A 15,797-nucleotide genomic window follows, 5' to 3' on the forward strand; every position below is an offset into this window, starting at 1 on the left:
ACCTCCACCTCTCCCCCTCCCCACACACACACAGACAGAAAGGCACACTCATACTCAGACCTACAGACAAACAAACAGGCACACATGTATATACATACACACAGACATACACCCACATTGGAGAACCTGCACTTAGGTAGCACCTTTCACAGCCTTGGGACATTTCCCACTGTCACTTTGCAACCAACAAGGTCACTTGCAGATATGCATTCTGTATTGTCGCAAAGGCCACGCAACAATCAATTTTCACACATGGAGATCCTGCACATGGTACCACCTTAGTTACTGGGTACTCTCTTTTTAGTGAAGGTGGCTGAGGTATAAATATCCAGGAACGCCTTCAAAATAAGTGTCATGGGGTCCTTTATGCCTGCCGTGAGGGCAGTGGGTTTAACGTACAATCCAAAAGGAGACTTGAAACAATGTAGCACCCTGTGTACAGCACCATGAGTGTCAACCTCAATCCTGCACTCAGCTCGGAGAGACAGAACATGAGCTATGATGCTAAGGGCACGTCACATCTGAAAATGATCCAATGAAACTGACAGGATGCATACATCACCCAACAGGGACACATTGTACTTTCCATTTATATCATGGGCAAACAGGAATGAATATCAATAAATGTCTAGAAACAAAGGTTCACTGTGTAAAACAGCTGGGATAGACACGTTGCAGATAGAGTATTCATGGAAAGGAGGAGTGTCTTCACCAGACACTTAAACTTGTCTCTCTTTATTAATATTGATTGTTGTCACATTGCTCATATTGACTATATTTACATGTTGGTTTCTGTTGCCTTAATGGTGATCCTTTGGTTTCTACTGAAGAAGGAGAGTTCTGAGGAAGAGTCATATCAGACTTAAACGTTAACAGTTTCTCTCTCCATGGACACTGCCAGACCTGCTGAATTTCTCCAGTGTTCTGTGTCTATGCGTCAGCTTTTCAAAGTCCACAATATTCTGCCTTTGTATCTGTGCTGGTGCGTGGTTTGTGGAGATGATTTGAAATGCAACGCCAGCAGCGTGGGTTTAGTTCCCATGAATATTATGCTTTCTCAATCTCTCCCCTCACTTGAGGCATGGTGATCCTCAGGTTAAACCCCCAGCCAGTAATCTCTCTCTCTCTGTACTGTTTGAATTATGGTAAGATTATGGTGAACCCACCTTTACATTATGGTCCTTATATAGAGGGGATTGGCATTAGGGAAGCCAGAATAGATGGATCAAAGGGTATTCTCCATGTTCGAATGACTTTACCATTCTTATATTATCCTAGTAAGAGGGCTAAGGCCATCTCCACTAGATTTCTATTTCTCTCCACAGATAATGAGGCTGATGTATCGATCTGAATAGATATAATCTCTGGAGTGTAATGATAAATTTAAGGCATTGACACAAACAGGAAGCTACTCTCACACAGGGGGGGTCCAGAGCAGCAGATATATGGGATTACCACCTCCTACAGGTTGCCCTCCAAGACACTCACCATCCTGACTTGGAAATATATCACTGATCCTTCACTATCGCTGGGTCAAAATCCTGGAATTCCCTCCTGAATGGTATTGTGTGTCTACCCACAGCATATGGACTTCAGCAGTTCAAGAAGGCAGCTCACCACCACCTTCTCAAGGGCTATAAAGGATGGGAATGAGTTCTGTCCCAACTAGCCCAAATCCCATGCAGTGATTTAAAGGTACAAAAATAAGATTTTATGAAAAGGAAACAAACTACTCCTAATTCACTCCTCCACCAGAACCATATGCCTTTTGTTAAAAACAACTGTGGATATGTCAATGTCAATGGCAATTGTAGACTATCACTGGTAGATAGTACCCCCTTTGAGACTGTCTGAAATTGGGACACAGAGCTGGCGATGAGGAGGTAATGATTGAATAGAAGGCACTATCCAATAGAAGGCCTTACCGGTGTCGACATCATTAGGCCATCCTCCACTCTGACTGCTGCCCGCAGCTGGGGATCGGCCTGTACTGGAGTAAAAGACTTCATCCACCGGGCTCTCCATTTCACTATCCTCGATGGATTTGTGCCGCTTGGTGGAGCTGTAGAAAAGCAAGGGCTGCAACTCAAAATGTGGTAGTGATAAAATACTCACAAAGCCCAGCCTCTTTGCCCAGCTCCTCAGACCAGCCCCCTGGCCTAGTTTCTCGGTCTAGCTTCTTGGTCCAGACCCTCAGCCCAGCCTCTCGGCCCAACCTCTCAGCCTAGCCCCTCGGCCCAGACCCTCGGTCTAGACCCTCGGTCCAACCTCTCAGCCTAGCTGTGTGGCCAGCTTTCCCGAGGATTAGAAACGCTTTTTTCTAAAGGTACTGAATCCCAAGATCTGGGGTCTCCCAAATATTTTTCCACCAGGACTCAATTGTAACACATGCGAATGGGGAAAAAGATGGGCTTGGGAAGGGCTAGGTCGGACTGGGCCTGTAAGATAGTACATTGCTCAATTGGAAGATAGTAGCTTTGTGCTAACATCACTGGAGTTGTAGTCCTAATATTCTAAGGATATTGGTTCAAATCCCACCAATGCTGATGGGTGAAATTCGAATTCAATTAAAAGGAAGCTAGTCTAATGGTGACCATGTGCCAATTGTCATTAAAAACCCATCTGACTCACTTCAGGAAGGATATTTGCCATCCTCTACCCAGTTTGGCCCCTATATGTGACTCCAGACCCACAGCAATGGGGTTGACCTTTAACTGCCCTCTGGGCAATTAGGGATGGGCACTAAATGCTGGCCTCATCAGTGATGTCCACATCCCATAAAGAAAAAAATATACACATAAGGAATGGGTAGAGAGGCGAATGAGAAGATTCATAGTTTTCTGAAAGCGTTTAAGGCCTCCCATTTTTATTGTTATTGACAGGGCTTGAGATTGAGCCATTTAGGTCCCATCTACAGTTTGTAGAAACAAAATGAGAGAATTTAAAGCCAGCTTACAGTTGTTTGTTCATTCGGTTGGTCAGAGCTCCAATGTGACTGGGCCTACCTCAGAGCTTGCAATCCTCCCTCAACTGGAGCTCATGTTGTGAAACTCAACTGTCAGGTAACTACTTGAGCCTTTGAAGGAGGCTACTGCATTTCAGTGGCAACCATTGCTACAGGCAGCTTTGGCTTGGGTTTGAGATTCAAGCCTGGTCCTTGGTACCAATTTAAGAATGGTGTCACATTTACTGACACAAAAACAAAATCACATGGAGGTTTCTTCTTTCTTTCATCGGATGTGAACGTTTATTGCCTATTCCTAATCACCCTTGAATTGAACATTTCAAAGGGCAGTTACGGGCTTGGAGTCACATGTAGGCCAGACCAGGTAAGGATGGCGGTTTTCCTCCCTTAAAGGGCATTAATAAACCAGAAGGGGTTTTTACAATAATTGAGGTATATAAGATTATGAGGGACATGGACAAGGTGGACAGGAAGCAGCTGTTCCCCTCAACTGTCAAATTGACCCCTCAGGGTCAATAATGAGGTGGCATTATTTTAAGGTGAAGGGCGGGACCTTTAGAGGGGATTTGAGGAATGTCTTTTTTTTACCCAGAGTGCAGTGGGAATCTGGAATGCCTTACCTGGGAGAATTGTGGAGGCAGGAATCCTCACAACCTTTACAAAGTATGTGGATAAGCACTTGAAATCTTAGAGCATCCAAGGCTATGTGCCTAGTGCTGGAAAGTGGGATTAATGTGGATGATGCAGACTCAATGGGCTGAAGGGCCTCTTCTGTCCATTATGATTATACAAAGACAGTTACCACACTCACTGTTAGTGAGAGTCAAAAAGTGTGGTGCTGGAAAAGCACAGCAGGTTAAGCAGCATCCGAGGAGCAGAAGAGTCGACAATTCATCAGGAATTCTTCACTGTTAGTAAGACCAGCTTTACAACACAGCTTTATCATTTGAATTTTACTTCCTTGACATGGTGGGATTTGAACCTGTGTCTCAGCCTATTTGCCCACTTCCCTGGATCACAAATCCAACAACATGACCATGCCACTACTGGATCAGAAGAAAGCAGGCCACTGTTTCCGCAATAATGACAAGCCCCTGGGATTTCCCACTCGGAACTGTTGCTCCCAGTCTCCTACCTGGTGGAGGGTGGGGTGGTGATGGTCCTCCTGCCCAGGGGAACCTGGTTAATGCTGTAGTAGCCTGGACTCTCCAGGTCAGCCAGATTGAAGCTGGGGCCCGTGGCAGCAGCAACTGGGGCTGAGAACAAAAGCAAAGAATCACATTGAGTCAACAGGGGTGAACCCAACCATTGACCTGTAATTGACACTGTTCCTCCCTCTCTCTCACTCTCTTGCTCCCTCTCTCTCTGTCTCCCCACACCTCTCTCCTTCCCTCTTGCCCTCTCTGCCCCCAGTCTTCATCTCTATTCTGCTAGCTCTCTCCCTCCAACTTCTTCTCTCTCTCCCTCTCTACCCCCTCCTTCGCGCTCCCTCTCTCTCTTCCCCTCCCTCACTCTCCCCCCACCCCACCCCTCTCTCCTCTCTCTCTCTCTGCCCTCCACTCTCTCTCTCTCTCTCCCCTTGTTCTCACTCTCCCTGTTACTGTCAAGGTGAAAGCAGGCCACTTGTAACTGTAGATATCTGCTTCAGGGTACCCCCCTCATAATGACTCCATCACCATGATCCTTCTCTGCAAACTTCAATGACTCCACAATGCTTCAATCCATCTCCTGCCCATGTCCATCGTTTTCTTACCATGAGGTGTGAGTATCCCAACACTCTCCTGGCCCTCCCCTCATAACCATGACATCTTCCAAATCTCCACTAAAATTATTCCCAATTTGTACCAAAACTCCTCTCACCCCCTCAACCTCTTACCCCCTCAACGCCTTGACCGCTTACACCCTTAATCCCTTTCCCCCTCATACCTCATCCCCTTGCCCCACATTCCATTGTCCCCTCAATCCCCAGCCCCACGATCCCTCACGCCTCCTTGATTCCTCGCTCCCTAGATCCCTATGCTTCATTTGCTCCCAGGTCAGCAACACTTCGACAATAGTCTTCTGAGGATGGATTTCACATCCCTCAATGGCCTTGGCCCTCCCTATCACAGCCATCTCCTACAACCCTCTCAGGTTTCCAGCCTCCTTCAACTCCAGCACCTTCCCTGATTTTGGTCACTCCTCTGTTGGTGGCTGCATTTTCAGCTGCCTCAGCCTCAAACTTGAGATTTCTCTCCCACAACCTCTCCAGCACTCGACCCCTTCCTGGAGGGAGAGGTTTATCCTCTGAGGTATGTTTGGACAGGCTTGGCTTGTAGGCTTGGAGTTTCAAAGAGTGAGATCTGACTTTACTAAAATAGAGACCATCTGGAGGAGATCTCATTGGCTGAACAGGTGTTCCCACTTGAGAGGGGAGAGTGGAACGAGACAATACTGTTTAACAAAGAGAGGTCTCTTTTTTCAGAACTTTCTTTTCTCTAAGAGGGTCTTTGGTCCAAGAAATTGTCTTCTCCCGAAGAGCAGTGGAGGCTGGATCATTAATTTTATCAATATCAGGTGGTTAGCACTGCCACCTCACAGAATCAGGGACCTGGGTTGATTGTGTAGAGTTTGTACATTCACCCCATGTCTGGGTGGGTTTCCTCCCACAGTCCAAAGATGTGCAGGTTAGTTGGATTAGCTATGGTAAAATGTGGGGTTATGGGGTGGGTGGGATGCTCTTTGGAGAGTTAGTGCAGACACAATCAGTTAAAATAGTCTCTTTCTGCATTGTTGGGATTCTAAATTAGGTTTTCGATAAACGAGAGAGTCAAAGATGGAGATGGGGGACAATGGGTGAGTCAGGAAGGTGGAGTTGAGGCCACAACCCATAAACTTGTCAAATGGTAGAGCAGACACAAGGAGCTGTGGGGCCTACTCCTGCTCCTACGTCCTCACACAGCGCTGCACCTCTCCCTCTTCCTTTAAGACACTCCTGAAAACCTGTTTCTTTGGCCAAGCCCTTGGTCACCTTTGTTGCTTTCTAGGTGCTGTGTTAGACAATATTTGGTTAACTCCTTGTGAAGAGCCTTGAGACATTTAAATGTGCACTTGTGATACCCAAGTAGTAAATAGGATTAGATTAGTTAGGTTGCTGTTTTGACTGGCACAGACATGAAAGGCCTTTTTCTGTGCTGTAGATCTCTATGGATCTATGACATTTAACCACATTAAAGGCGCAATACAAATGCACGTGCTTATTATTGTTATCCTCCATTTGAGCCTGGTCCTGTCTCTCCATCTCATCCCAATCAGGAGATCTTTCTATTCCTTCCTCTCTGGGACAAAGGCAAGAATCTGATGATCCAGGTCAAGGGAACCTGGTCAAAGGTCACTCCTTGGGTCATCACTGATCTGCCCCTTGGGGGGTAACTGTGTGAGTTACTGGATATGCTTTTGTTTCAAATGCTCAACACAAAGGTCTTGGATTTAGTGTGGGACCCTGTCAATTGTAAATCTTGATTTCCAAACTTCAAATAAAAATCATATCAGCCCTGATCTGACCACATGGTGGAACAGGCCCAAATGGCTGGATGGCCCACTGCTGCTCCTATGTGCTTGTCCATTTGCACTTATCTAATTTGCCTCAGCTCTTCCATGTGGAGGTGCTAATCACGCTCAGTCCATCCCAAATTCTCAATTAGTTACAACTGTATAACTCCAATCTCTGTTTCTGGGCCTAACCACTCAAACAAGCAGATCTCTATCAGATAATTCCCCTGTTTTTGCTTCACAACAATTGGCGGAGAAAGAAAACACAATTGAAGTGATCAGATTTGTAGAGTCAAATGTTTCGAGTGAAGCAATTTACTGGCCCAGGAACAAACCCTGGCCGAAACGCAAATAAAGATGAGTGTGCACGTTTTTTACACTAAGTAAGATTAAAGCAGCTTAAAACCAATTGAGTTTATAAATGGCAATCACCAAATGCCACATTGTCGGCTTCATTCACCATGTGCTCCATTTTTGAGATGCGGGGGAATGCTATCTCAAGAGGAAAGGTTGAGGATGTTGGGCCTCTGCTGATTAGAATTTAAAGGGTCGGGGGCGGTAGTTGATCCTATTAAAACATAAAATTCTGAGGGGTCTCGACAGACTGGATGTTGAGAGGATGATTCCCTTTGGAGAGGTATCCAAAATAAGGGATTTCCCTTTTAGGCTGGAGACGAGGGTGGAGTTTGTTTTCTTTCAAAGGGTCTTTAGTCTTCAGAACTCTCTCTTCTAGAGATTGAGTCAAGGAATATATTTGAGACGGGCTTAGACAGATTTTTGGTTAAAAAGCAGGGAAACAGGCAGTTAAGTGGTGTTTAAGGCCACGTCAGATCAGCCACAAACTTATGGAAAGATAAAGCAGACTCGATGGGCTGAATGGCCTACGCCTATTCCTTATGTAACTTCATACCCTCACATTCCAACATACATATAACATCATCCTGTTTCCATAAGACATAGGAGCAGAGGAGGCCATCCAGCCCATCAAGTTTGCTCCACCATTCAATGATTTGATCATTCTCAACTCCACCTTCCTGCTACTTCCCCACTAGCCTTGATTTCCCTTATTGATAAAAAAATCTGCTTATTTTCAGTCTTGAATATAGCTAATAAGCCAACCCTGACAGCACTCTGTGCTCAAGAATTCCACAGTTTTGCTACTTTCAGAGGGAAGAAATTCCTCCTCATTTCCATTTCAAATGGGTGACCCCTTACTCTGGAATCATGCTGCTCTTACACTCTTCCACAAGGAGAAACAACTTCTCTGCATCTACACTGTCAAGTCCTCAAGAATCTTGCTTGCTTCAATAACATTGTCTCTCATTCGTCTAATCTCCAATCAGTACAGGTCCAACCTAACCAATCTCTCCTCTGATCCCGTCACCCATCTACAGATCGAATGACCCCTCACACTAACCCTGCATTACTCTCACTGTCCCTATATATTCTCCATTTTGTACACTTCCCTTTTACTCAGCATTATTAAACTCTTTCATTCCAGATTTATTGGTTATACCATGATAGCATGTTACCTGATGGTTCGGAATTAATATTGCAGTACCTTTATCACATCACCTGCGTAAGGTGCCAATAAACTGTCATAATTCAACACAATTTTAAAAAACCGTTAAAACAAAATGCAAGAATCTCCAAATCAAACCGATCAATACTTACTTTGCGACACTCTCACAAGTTCAGAAACGCTAAAAACTCCAGATGTAATAAAACAGTCCTGGAAATTCAAATGCCCTGATGAGGAGAGAAAAGAAAGTCACTGGAAAATGAAACAAGGCTGGAGTAAAATGACACACAACAGGACAGTCCTGAGGGGCCACCACCTTCAACATTAGCTACACCCTTTGTCAGGGCCACACCAGGACCATCCCATTTCCAGGGTTCAGCGTGACCCAGTGAGGTACTGGAGCTCTGTCACAATAACTATTCACATTTATCCAATGCCTTTATCACAGTAACAGTCCAATTTTTGGAGCATATCAAATAAAATATAGACAGTGAGCATAAAGCAGGAGAGGTGTCCGAAAGCACAGCCACTAGTAGTGGAGTAAAGGAAGTTAGGAAATCACAAGGGTACAATTCCTATTCTCCATCCCTCAGTTTTATCTCATTCGTTCACCAGATATGGGTTTCACAGATAAGGCCGGCAATGCCCAAAGACCCATTGATTAACTTTTTAAAACTGAGTGATACATTTGGCATCAGCAAATTATGGTAATGGTGAAAGGACACTATTAGACGCACTCTGAACCTCTACTAATGAAGAGTGCAATGTTCACCCAGGGAAGACTCCACCTGCCATTTGGGCCACAGTCAACCCACTAGGAACCAAACCCAGGCCAAATGCATGAACAATCTGAATAAATATGACCCAGAACAAACAGTACACCACTCCAAACCGGTAATGGTATGTGATACCACTGTACACTCCCAAACTCTTTAAATTGGCCTGAAAACAGTTAGAGCATTTAGTGAAGGTTAAACTTTCCAATCGAGATTGATACCTGACAATAAATTATGCAGAAGCAAAATGATCAAATTGACAGAATTCAGAATGCTTGCTTTTCTCTCTGGGCGCTGGAATGATAGCCCATTGAGGATTTTACATTGGGCCTTATTCTGGTAGCAACGACTCATGTGAACCTCTGAAAACTAAATGTGATGCAGAATCATGAAGTATTTATTCCTAGTCTGAGGTGCAGAACTGTCAATCAAGTCTGCCTGTAGCTCCCTCAAGAACTGATTCACAGATGCCTGGTTCAAGCAATTCTCACGTTTTCTTCCTTCCCCCCACCTTCACCACCTTGAGGCAAAGAAAAATTGCCACAACATTCAGGAGTCACGCTGACAGGACACATGTCTTCACTCAGACTAATTGCGCGATCAAACAATTTATCTGCCAATTCGCTCTTGTCAAAAGGTTGCCCATAATTTAGAGGCTTAAACGGGAATAAGGCATCTCTAGAAATCAAACTCCACTGCGGGGTAATCAGGATTGCAAGCAGATTGTGGGAATATGTGAAGGATCAGCAGATCGATTCACAGAACCTTAGGGTCCAGAATGCTTCAAACTAAAAGCAGAATGGATCTAATTTAGTCTTTCCTAGGTTTGAGCTGGATCTGTATTTTCTTTCTAATTTATTCAAGTATGGGATGAGGGCATCACTGGCTAGGCCAACATTTAACACCCATCCCTAATTGCCCAGAGGACAGTTACGAGTCAACACCATTGCTGTGGGGCTGGAGTCACATGTAGGCCGGACCAGGTAAAGATGGCAGTTTCTTTCCCTAACCAGATGAGTTTTTTCTGACAATGGTTCCATGGTCATCATTAGACTTTTAATTCCAGATTTTTATTGAATTCAAATTCCACCATCTGCCGTGGTGGGATTTGAACCCATGACCCTAGGTCTCTGGATTAACAGTCCAGTGATAATACCTGGGCCATCACCTCCCCAACGTAATGCAGTGTAACTTGAGTGACTGAGTCATGGGGTGATAGGTTTCCAAATCCAATTCTTGTGACAGAATCCAAGCAGACATTCTAACCCTACCCCAGGAGCTTTCCTCCTTTAGCCAAGCCATTAAACTGCTGTGTTCTGTGGCACCACTGGGGGAGTTCTCCCCAGTATCCTGAACTATATTTACCCCTCAATCAGCATCACAAAAAACAGATTGTCTGGTCATTGGAAATGGTAGGAAAAGAAAGCATAAATCAAGATAAATGATTTCCAATGATTTGAGAAAAAGGGGGCATACTCTAAATATTAGCGCCAGATTGTTCAGGTGAGATTTGGGAAGCATTTCTACTCATGAAGAGTGGTAGAGGTTTGGAGCTCTTTCCCACAAATGGTAGTGAATGCCAGATCAGTTGTTAGTTTTAAATCTGATTCTCGTTAAGCAAAGGCTTTAAGAGACACAGGCCAAAGGCAGAATCTGAATAAAGGTCTCTGGACTTGAAGCATTAACTCTGCTTACTCTCTCTCTCTCTATCTTCACACAGAGTTTCTCCAGCAATTTCTGTTTCTCTTGCCGTTGTATAGAGTTAGGGCCCAGATCAGCCGTGTTCCCAGTGAATGACAGAACAGGCTTGAGGGGCTGAATGGCCTAACCCCATTCCTACGTTGTGGCGCTCTGGCTTGTGGGAGCTTTCTGTCCACAGATTGGCTGCTGTGTTCCCTCCATTATAACAGCAGCGACATGTCAAAAGTATTTGATTGGCTGTAAAGTCCTCCAGGGCATTCTGATGTTGCTATATCAATGCAAATCTGTCATTTCAGGTGAAGAGCCTTAAATGCAGACTCACAGTTACTCCAGCATTAGGGGCTTGAGAAAGGGTTCGCCAGAGCCTGGAAATAATGAGGAGAGAATTCGGCCAACAATAATTGAGCAAATAGTTGGAGCATTGCTGTATCAATAACCCAAATTTGCATTTAGAAAAATCCTAATCTCCTTTGAACTGTTCCTCTGACAGGTCAGATAACCTTCAGTCAAACGTAGAAAACTGGGAGCTTGGGGAATGCCCAGTGCTTGCTTAGTAGAATATCTCTAAAGGAGATGGTGAGCTGAACTCCCACACGCTGGGAAGCAGAATGGGGAGGGATGTTTTAGTAAAGAGTTTTCCCATCTGAAGACCAGATGAGTGAAGGCAATGTTTGGATGAAGAGAAAGATGAGGGATGAGGAGTTCCGTCAGATAGTTGATTAATCTAGAAACATTCATTGCACTGGAGAGAGTACAGGTTCGAGAGGTCATTCTGGGGTTAAATTTGGTGCTGAGGTTATAAACATTCTGATGCAGTTTGAGACCAGAGTTTTAACCCTTTCCGCAGGTGGTTTTAATTAAGCAATGTCAGGGCAGCGAAAATGTTATGTCTAAAACCTGCATTATCTTCCGGTGGAGAACTTAAAACTTGCTCATATTTTGCTACTCCTGTCAAATTAATTCCAAATTGTTGAAATGATAGATGGAGGCACAAAGGGAGCTCGGACATTAGTTTACTGCCCTCTGGAGTGCAGTTTGTTAAACATAGATGTTGGTTTTTTACTGACCGTGTGGTACGTTTCACTTTCGTTGCAAAGCTTTGGGAATGTTATGACCCACAATGCAGGGAGCCCCAAGGAAAAACAGTTTTGGGTACAAATTCTGGGAAACTGTTCTGCCAAGAATCTTACAGAACAGATGGAGGCCATTCACTCCATCATCCTTGTGGGGGCTTGTTGAACAAATGAAGCAAATGGTTCCATTATCCAGCCTGCCCCAGCATTTTTCCTCATTGCTTTGCATTTTGTTCTTCCGCATTAAGTATTTACCAAATTCCCATTTGAAAGTCACTTTTAAATTAGCCCCCATTCCAGATCACCATAACCTGCTGTGACAAAATGTAAAAAAATCATTTCATCGTTCTCCCACCATCCTCTTCTCTGAGCCGCACAATACTCCATGATCCCCTCCCCTAACTCCCATCAGTTTTTTTTCCCCTGTTGTCTGAAGTTGTTGTCCTTTAAGGCTCCTCATTGTTTTGCTACTGGAAATGCTTTTTTCCCTCTCTCCTCTATCAAACCTCTTTGAGATGGTTGTATGGTGGTGATGTTGTTAGATTAGATTCCTTACAGTGTGGAAACAGGCCTTTCAGCCCAAAAATTCCACACCAACCCTCCAAAGAGCAACCCACCCCCCTTTCTGACTAATGCACCTAACACAATGGGCAATTCACCTGACCTGCACATCTTTGGACTGTGGGAGGAAACCCACACAGACACAGGTGAAGAACATGCAAACTCCACTCAGACAGTCAGCCTAAGGCTGGAATTGAACCTAGGACTCTGGTGCTGTGAGACAGCAGTGCTAACCACTAAGCCACCATGCTGCATTTGTAATCTTGAGGCCCAAGATTCATCTACTGGGGATGTTGGTTTAAATCCCACCATGCTATTTAAATTCAATTAACAAATCTGGAATTGAAAATTAGTAACTGCAAACCTATTACTGACTGTTGTAAAAAAATGTTGGATCTATTACCATCCCTTAGGATAATCCTTACGTGGTCTGGCCTACAGGTAACTCCAGACCCATGTCAAAGTGACTGCCTCCTAACTGCTCTCGTAAGTGGTTCAGCAAGCTACTTGGTTCAAGGGCATTTAGGAATGGACAACAAATATTGACCTTACCAGTGATAACCACATCCAATAAAACCCTTTAACCTGCTTAGCTCAGAGGAGAACAATCCCAGCTTCACTTGTCTCTATGTAACCAAATTCTTTAATTCTGATCTTATTTCCTCCACATCCTCCCTAAGGCCTTGCATCCTTCCTAAAGCATGGAGGCTCGATTTAGAAAGGTTAGCAAGGGTGATATGAGAAAAGACTTTTTCATACAGCGAGTACCTAGGGTTTGGAGCGGAAATGTGGTGGAGGCAGGTTCAATGGAGTCATTCAAGAGTACATTGGGTGTTCTTTTAGATGGTGATGCTATGGGGCCATGGGAAAAATGCAGGAGATTGGCATTACATCACAGATAATAGAGCCAGTGCAGAGATGATGGGCTGAATAGCCTCCTGCTGCACTGCAATAATTATTCTGGTGATTGAGGAATTCGCCAAAACACTCAGAGAATGCAGTGGGAGGGTGTAGAGATCAGGAGAAAGATGTCGAGGATGCTGGAAAACTGAAATAAAATGAAATGCATTGAGAAACAGGTTAGTGTTTCAGGTTGATGACCTGTCATCATTTTCAGAAATGTGGCACAATTTTGGGATTGCAGTTAGGAACACAGAATGCAGATCATCTTTGAAGTCCTTGAGAAGATTTATATATGTACATGAGCAAGTGTCTGTGCATAGCGTATGTAAATATATATTGGTTTGTAAATGTGTATGAGTTTGTGGCTGTAGATGTATATAGGTGTGTTGATGCATGTGGTGGCGAATCAATACATGTAAGCATGTAGAGGAGTGTGTTTGTGTGTGCTGTTGTGATTTCTGTAGGAAATTCAGTGTGTGTAGGGATATGTAAGTGTGTGTGTGAGGCTATGTAGGTGTATCAATGCATGCAGCAATAAGTAAGTCTATAAAGAAGTATGTAGGGCTATTGGTGTAGGCAGGTGCATATTTCTCTGAGTGAGTGTATGCAGATGTGTCAGTGTATATAGGTGTATAAGCGGGTGTGTCTGAGCATGTGTAGAGTGTCATTGCATGCAAAGCTTTATACATATGTGCATGAGAGTGTGTACGTGTCAGTGAATGTAGTTTGTGTATAAGTGTGTCAGTATAAGGAAGTGTGGTTAGAGGTGTGTGTGTGTCTATGTGTGTGTGCACATTGTGCGTGTATGTGTGTATATACATGTATATAGGGAATTGGGTGGCTGGTTTGCAATGCAGAGTGATGCCAACAGCATGGGTTCAATTTCTAAACCAACTGAAGTTACCATGAAGGACACTCCTTAGCTTGGGATGTGGTGACCTTCAGGTTAAACCACCACTGAGACAGTGGGACTATGGTGATATTGCCATAGGAATGTCAATGTATTGTGTACAGTTGTGGGTAAATAGTCTGTGCAGTCACTCTGTAATCACTGTGCTCCAAAATGCAAATGTGTTTCATTTGTTGAACAATTGTTAAAACAAACATTAGCACCAGAGATGAATGATAACAGCACCTCGTGCTTCTCTGTTCTGAATACTGCCAGGGCACTGCATGTAGCAGTGGTCCTTTTAACAGCTCTTGGTGCCAGTGAGGTGGCATGCTGATCGAACAGGAACCTCGCACCGTCAGTGGGATCAGCATCATTGCTGCACACAGCGTTATCCCGTCGATATTTCACTATGTCCACAACTTGCTGACTATTTATAGAGCAATACACCCTCGCCTCTGTGGTTTACTTCCACATACACTGTGCTGAACAGACACTGCAAGGTTATACAGCTCAGCTTAGTTTCCCTGCTGATCCCCATTGATAACCACAGAGGTCAGGGATGGAGCAGATGGCATTATACAGGAGAAATATTGAGTAGGCTCGAGTTTACTATATAATCTAGACAGATTTTCCAAATTTTGACATTCATCAGGAATAGTGCCTTAAAGGGGTTCTAATTTGAACTGTTTTCTTTTTGCTAACGTGTTTTCCTACTTCTGGCATGGATATTTGCTAAGAGTTTGACCATTCACATCCAATGTATTTTAGAGGTAAAAACAATGACTGCAGATGCTGGAAACCAGATTCTGGATCAGTGGTGCTGGAAGAACACAGCAATTCAGGCAGCATCCGACGAGCAGCAAAATCGACGTTTCGGGCAAAAGCCCTTCATCAGAATCCAATGTATTTTAACCCAATGCTGTGTGAACAAGCCAATGGTTACTCCTAAGCCTAACCCAAATGCTAAGCCTAACCTTAACTTTTCACCTTACTCCTGTGGCGTTGCTAGTGTTGTCACTCTGGGTGGAGTAGCCTCATCCCATCCCGTAATCCCCTATCTGAGTGGCAGAAACCACCCGTCCTGTTTGAATTTTCTCACCCTCCACAGTGAGTCAGGGTCACTGTGTCCAATGGTGTGCCAGAGGCAAGTTTTCATCGAGACGGGACAGTGGGACTGAGCAGGAACAGTGCGCAGGGTTACAGGGTGAGGACAGCAACACGGCACCGAGTAAGTTGCTCATTCTCAGGGATCGGCACATACGCATGATGGGCTGAATGGCCTGCTTAAGTGTCCTGAGAAATCTGTGAGCGAGGTGGAAGTGTTTTTCCTCAGAATTGAAGCTAGGCCATCCCTAATTGCCCAGAGGGCAGTTAAGAGTCAACCACATTGCAGTGAGTCTGGAATCACAAGTTGGCCAGACTTGGCCAGATTTGGCAGTTTCCTTCTCCAAAGGACATTAGTGAACCAGATGGGTTTTTCCTGACAACTGGCAATTTATTCATGGTCATCATTAGACTTTTAATTCCAGACTTTTACTGGATTCAAATTCCACCATCTGCCATGGCAGGATTCAAACCCAGGTCCCAGAATATGGGTCTCTGGATTAACAGCCGGAGATGTGTTGCTGGAAAAGCGCAGCAGGTCAGGCAGCATCCAGGGAACAGGAGAATCGACGTTTCGGGCATAAGCCCTTCTTCAGGAATGAGGAAAGTTTGTCCAGCAGGCTAAGATAAAAGGTAGGGAGGAGGGACTTGGGGGAGGGGCGTCGGAAATGTGATAGGTGGAAAGAGGTCAAGGTGAGGGTGATAGGTCAGACTGGGGTGGGGGCAGAGAGGTCAGGAAGAAGATTGCAGGTTAGGAAGGCAGTGCTGA

The 15,797-nt window shown here is 44.5% G+C and overlaps 1 protein-coding gene across 7 annotated transcripts in view; it reads right to left on the minus strand.

The window, feature by feature from the left end:
- Nucleotides 1-15,797, minus strand: part of nfixb (nuclear factor I/Xb) — a 440,781-nt gene that overhangs the window by 91,704 nt on the left and 333,280 nt on the right. For all 7 annotated transcript variants that reach the window (XM_043694872.1, XM_043694870.1, XM_043694869.1 and 4 more), the window contains 3 exons: nt 8,171-8,245; nt 4,101-4,221; nt 1,926-2,062 (listed from right to left, as the gene is read on the minus strand). In XM_043694872.1, coding sequence (XP_043550807.1) covers nt 1,926-2,062; nt 4,101-4,221; nt 8,171-8,245 — 333 coding nt within the window. The remainder of the gene's footprint in view (nt 1-1,925; nt 2,063-4,100; nt 4,222-8,170; nt 8,246-15,797) is intronic.

The sequence above is a fragment of the Chiloscyllium plagiosum genome, chromosome 8 (assembly GCF_004010195.1).
Source record: "Chiloscyllium plagiosum isolate BGI_BamShark_2017 chromosome 8, ASM401019v2, whole genome shotgun sequence".
Lineage (NCBI taxonomy): Eukaryota > Metazoa > Chordata > Chondrichthyes > Orectolobiformes > Hemiscylliidae > Chiloscyllium > Chiloscyllium plagiosum.